Source organism: Brassica oleracea, chromosome C9, assembly GCF_000695525.1.
Source record: "Brassica oleracea var. oleracea cultivar TO1000 chromosome C9, BOL, whole genome shotgun sequence".
NCBI classification, from domain to species: domain Eukaryota; kingdom Viridiplantae; phylum Streptophyta; class Magnoliopsida; order Brassicales; family Brassicaceae; genus Brassica; species Brassica oleracea.
In genome coordinates this window covers 7,995,365-8,001,476 of record NC_027756.1, presented here as the reverse complement: position 1 = coordinate 8,001,476, position 6,112 = coordinate 7,995,365, and the positions used below count along the sequence as shown (strand labels likewise).

The 6,112-nt window shown below is 36.7% G+C and overlaps 1 protein-coding gene and 1 pseudogene across 1 annotated transcript; both read right to left on the bottom strand.

Moving 5' to 3' along the window:
* On the bottom strand, positions 1-2,638 carry LOC106316489 (la-related protein 1C-like). The gene is made up of 7 exons (XM_013754387.1): positions 2,609-2,638; positions 2,126-2,392; positions 1,402-1,789; positions 1,070-1,331; positions 869-959; positions 655-726; positions 1-464 (listed from the first exon to the last, which is right to left on the bottom strand). Exons 2-7 carry the CDS (start codon positions 2,354-2,356, stop codon positions 300-302), a joined length of 1,209 nt encoding a protein of 402 aa, XP_013609841.1. The 5' UTR covers positions 2,357-2,392; positions 2,609-2,638; the 3' UTR covers positions 1-299.
* A 1,179-nt stretch (positions 2,639-3,817) lies between these two features.
* Positions 3,818-5,652, bottom strand: LOC106316042 (annotated as a pseudogene).
* Positions 5,653-6,112: the final 460 nt, after the last annotated feature.

Genomic DNA, 6,112 nt, shown 5'->3' with positions numbered 1-6,112 from the left:
TAAAACTAAATCAGACTAATATATGAAATCATCCTCAATAACCAAAAATGTCGACTACTGTTAATCCTAATTTATGTAAAACCTGAAAAATGTGCATATTAGAGTGTTATCATAGCAAACTTTAAGTTTCCCCTACACTCCTTTTTCAGTGTTTTTTGTTTGTTTAAGATGCGATGTTAATTTAATTCCAAATGATGGTAGCTTCAAATAAATGTACCACAATCCTCTATATGCAGAAGCAAACTCCTTCAGCTTTGATTTGAAGACGTTATACAACCAAATTATTATTATTGTTATCATCATTTTGATTGCTTGAACTTGCATCCCACTTCTGGTTTTTGCTCAAGCTGCATGTGTTGATGGTTGTTAGCCATTACATATTCTTGGCTCGGATAAAATGTAACCCGCCAGTCGTGAGGCATTACGTATTTTCTCCAGACACGTCCATTTCTTATTTCATAGCCCTATATACACAAATAAAAAAAAACACAGTCACATATAAACTAAATAAAAATTACAAGAAAAAAGCTGGAACACTAAATGTCTCTCAAAATCTTTTCAGTTTCAAGCATAATAAAATGTTTTCATCATTACACCAAATCAAAAGGAAAAACAACAATGAAACGGTCAAAAGTGGATAGCTAAAAGAAATACCTGCACTTCAACCATATCAGAACCTTGTAGAGAATCCAATATAAGCTGGATATTACTTGTCAGTGCTTTAAGCTGATAGATATACAAATACAAAGAAACAACACTGATAAGTACACAGCATAGAAAATCAAACAAAGAGTACGTGAAAAATAAACAACCTATTTTATATGAATATAGAAAAATGAACAAAAAGATAACTATATAAGAATTTCACCTTATTGAAACCAGCAATGAACTCTATATGAACAAAGCCTTCATCATTCATGCGCATGCGAAGATATACGTCGTTCGGTAAATTATCCTCGCTATAATAAGAGTAAAAAAATAGTAAAAACTAGAGTTCTTCTAAAGAGTATTTTCAAAGTGGTAAATAAAAGAAAGAATAGGTATTGAAGTGAAAAATAAAGTATTTTACCTCAAATAATATTGAACTTGATTTAGTATCTTGGTTTTAAGGGGAGCTTTTTGAACTTGATTCGCTATCTTTGTTTTAGGGGGAGCTTTTTGAACTTGATTCAATGTCTTGGTTTTTAAGGAAGGTTTTTGAGATGAGACCAAGACAGGAGGAGGCTCCATGGAGGGCATGCGGCGGTTTGGATTTTGACGTGGAAACAAGACAGGAGGAGGCTCCATGAAGGGCATGTGATGAGGATGATACATCATCTGTGGTGGAAAGCCTAAGAAGTATAAATATGCGTTAGGAAAAGACTCGTAAAAATAAAATACAAAATTGATATTTTGAGTTACCAGTAAAATCTAGAGGATAATAAAATGGTTGAGGTGGCATATGTTGAGCATAGATTGATGGCACAAGTAGTGGTGGTGATGGTCTTACAAATCCGCCTAGACCATTAAAGTTTCTTGGAAGATTCACATGTTCCTGATTGTGTCCACCTCGGTGACTTTGATGAGGATGATAGCTAACATTTTGGTTGTTGTATGAATTCTGTTGATGTTGGTTTTGGGCACGGACATGGGACTGTGATGCAAACATGTTCCTTTGGTTATGACTGCTAGGAGAAGTGTATGGTAAAGGACAACCTGAAGCTTGAGCAACCGCTCGTTGGTTAATGTTGCTAATCGCATCAGTTAATGTTTGTTCCGTTGGTTCTAGTTCGGCAAGTATACTACGTCGCTGAAATCAGACACATAAGCTGCATTACTAAATCATAACATTAATGCAGATTCCACATTTAACAATATGAGAGATAAACTTGCAAATCATTGTACCTATTCTTCACAAATCAAATACTTTTTTTTCTTTTGAATAACCCCTAGGCCCTATGGCTAATCCAATAGTTTTACCACTATGTCAACTTCTGGTTGATAATCAAATATTCTTTTTTTTTTAAGTAAAAAAGTCATTAGCTAAATCATAATCATCAATCTTTGGCAGAAGCAGTCCAATAAAATCAGATGTAAAAGCCAAAAAGAGTATAAGTAATCGAACATAATTACAATTGTAACAAACCTGGGAGAACGAAGAGACCGATGATGAAGATCCATCGCAGCAAAGACTTTTTAAGGAATCAGAGGATGAACAAGAAGCTGCTTTGGCAGCCTCGGAAAGCAATGGCCACGATGACGAAGCTACCATGACTGGCGTGATCCCAGAATCTCCATTAGAGAGCCTGTTCCAAGCCGGTTTCTTTTCTGCATTACCCTGGAACATCTCAGAGTTGTCTGATTTCTCCTTCTCCATGATCTTTGTAGGGGAAGCAGAGGATACAGACGGAATCTGCACAAAAAGAGCCGTGGTTTCAGAAGCTATAAACATCGTCCTAGTTAGGCTTCTTTCTATGAAACTCTGATCAGTGTCTTAGTACACATCTATGATCCCACACGCACAAAAAGGCAAAATCTCTCAAAAATAGGGATACGAAAGAATCAGGAAACATCTGAGAAATTATGATAAAAGGAAAGTACAATGCAAAAGAGGAAACTGGGAACTAACCAACAAATTTCTCAGAAGATGGAAACGAGTGTCTCCTTCTTCTTTAGTTTTTAATGTTTTTGTTGGAAGTTTACAAGAAAAAGAACCCTACTGCCATTCGGCTACCACCCAAAAGAAAATATTTATTAATTACTTTTCTTCAACAAGATTAATAGATGATTATCTCTTAATAGATTCGGTATACTCTGACTACAAAAACAAGTTTTGACAAATCTTTAAATTTATTTTAAGGATATTTTGAGTTTCTAAACGGTGAGATCTGATTGGATAATTAGTATTTGTGAGGATCGATGTGTAATGCCTAAAGTTATCTAGAATATTTTTAAAGAGTTATCATGTAAATAAAATCTTAATCAAAGGAAATCTTGTATGATATATTTTATAGATTACAAATCTTTTGCAAGATCCTACGGTTTTCAAAATTTTTATACAACCTAATATGTTTCATCATTTAAAATGGATAGACAAACGATTATAATTAAAGGAGAACTCAACGGCTAAGACAATAAGTCAATAACAAAGACCATTCAACGAAACAAAAACATAAATGTGTTGAAGAGACATAAAATCTGTAGATAATATAATATACTGACTCAGCATTAGAAAGGCTTTCTCTCTAAAACTGTTGTTCGAAACAACTAGAACAGGTTTGGGCGCAAGAAGTCGAATATAATATCAGCATTAGAGAGGCAACCTTAATGCATACAAATACTCAAAAGGCAACTCTAATGACGTTTGTCCAGAGCTAGAGAATTAAACTGCAAAACTATATACCTGTTTCAAGACTTGGTCAACAAAGAGCTGCTAAGTCAGATTCTTCACAATCTCGACCAAAAAGGACCTCAAGAGCAGAAAAGATACATTAGCAAAAATAGACACAGGAGGAAACATTACCGAGACTCTAGATGCTTTGAGTTCACGGACACAATTGGTACAATCACAGGGCAACCAATACAATCTGTAACTAAAAAAAGTTCTGTTTAAATAATTATGATTTCTTATTTGTTTGGTATCTTGGGCTGAACACAAGCCAAGTACTCAGACATTTTTGCTCTACTTGCTACTTAACTTGCTCTTCACAGATAGTAAAACTTTCGGCTTATACTTGACTTGCTTTAATCCGATTCTATGATTCCTGGTAACACTTTCATCCTTTGGAAATTGCTAATAGTTTAGGGTCAGTGTCTCAGTGATATGTTTGTTTGAAACTAAACCAACTCTCAATAATAATCATAAACCGGAGATAACCATCTAACAGGATCCAAGCTCTGATCAAGTTACAGAGTGGCCTAGACATGACTCTTGTTTTGACACTTCATATATTATACATAACGTTTGACATATCACTATTTTTCGTGCAATACAACAAATAGTACTAAAATGCAATAACTTTAATGAACAGAACAGTAATGCTTAGGGGAGTGAGGCTAAGGAGCGCGCTTCAGTGCTTGTTTCTGCCAAGATTCTTCATGATGTATCCGATAGTAAATCCAAATACAACTCCATGTGCAAAGCCTAACCCTGCTGCTACCCAACTGAAACTTCCCTCCTCTTCTTCTTCATCTTCTTCGGATGACACTGGTGGTTCAGATTCTGGTGGTGTTTTTTCCCTGCAAATATCCTTAAGGGAAGGACCAAAGAGTCCAGGGTTTCCCTCGTAGGAAGAGCAGTTTTGCCGCTGGAACTGTGTACCTTGTGGTATTGAACCTACTAGATGGTTATGTGAAACATTTATCCACCCAAGAGAAGAGAGGTCCCCGAGCTCTGGAGGGATCTCACCAGAAAGCATGTTTTGGGATAGGTCCAGTGATTCCAGCGCTGTCATGTTTGCCAAAGACGATGGGATGTGCCCTGTGAAAGCATTTCTTGACAGATTGAGAACATGAAGCTCCTTCAACAAACCGATTGATTCAGGGACTTCTCCATGGATTCTGTTTCCAGAGAAATCAATGGCTGTGTAGACTGTTAGGATACGTTCCATTGCCATTGATACTCCTTTATTCATTAATACAACTGAAGTGTAGTAGCCGTAGCCATTAGAACCCCCAATGTAGTGTGGTTGTCTATCCTTATCTTCATTCGAGGATATTGCAGTCCAGATGAGGAAGTAATCAGATGGTAAGGTACAGAGGAAGTCGTTATTTGATACATCAATGATTTTGAGCTGAGGAAAACCGAACCAAGCCCCATCAGATTGATATAACACGCCATGAAACTTGTTGGATCGGAGAACAAGAACTTGTAGCTTCTGCAAGGAACTTAACTGGAACGGGAAAGTGTCGTTGATTTCGTTGCTCTCCACGTTTAAAACTTCCAGAGCAGAACAAGCAGTAAGAGATGCAGGAAGTTTTCCCTCCAGTTGGTTGTGGCTGACGTCAATGGACCTTAACTTGCTGGCTTGCGTAAACATATCGGGAAGACTTCCGCTGAAGCTATTGTTACGAAGATTTAAATCCGTAAGAGAACTCATGTGAGCCCCTAAACACTGAGGAATTGTGCCGTCGAAGTTGTTGTTTGATAGATCTATGATGGTTGGAGAGGATTTTCCACCACATAAAGAACGAGGTATCTCTCCAGTGAAGTTATTGCTCGAAGCAAACATGACCTTTCAGTGAAGAGCCAGAGAGGTTTAGTGTTTCTAACAACATGAGATTACTGAACTTAGCTGGGATCGGAGAAAAAGTGAAGTTGTTGAAAGCAAGGTTCAGACTTGTGAGATGTTTCAGGCTAAAAAGACTAGAATTGGGTTCTAGCTGACCATGAAGACAGCTGCAACTAAGTTCTACCCCGATCACCTTCCCATGATTCCGTCTTCGGGTAAGAAGTGACATTCATCGAGTAATCATCTAATTAATCTGGCTTCTGAATCTTGAACTCCGTCTTGAGCTGAAGAAGGACATCTCTTTGATCCGGATGACACATGTCAGGTGTAAAGAACCAAAAGTGCTGAATACATTTGAAATGGAAAAGAGAAGAAGAACAATGGTACGAAGAAAGAAGCTGAATGATGATGAATAGTTTGAGCCAATCATAGCTTTTTGCTGTCAACAAATAGTCATACAGTTATGTCCTTTCGTTTGTTTATTATTTAACACTAGGCCTGGGCAAAATAACCGGAACCGAAGAACCGAACCGAAACCGAACCGAAACCGAACCGAAATACCCGAAACCGGAACCGGACTAATACCCTCAAATACCCGAACGGTTCCTATATTTTTATATCCGAAATAACCGAACCGAACCGGAACCGAACCGAGAACCGAACGGGTACCCGAATATATAAAAATATTAATTATATATACATATAACATCACTAAATATATATTTTAATTTAAAATTCTATTAAAAGTATCTGAAAATAGTTGAGGATAACTAAATTATTATAAAGTATCCAAACTACCCGAAAGTATCCGAAACTATCCGGATATTTTTATCCGAAATATCCAAAGTAATCCGAAATATCCAAATTTTTTATCTAAATCATCCTAATTATTTGATATTTTA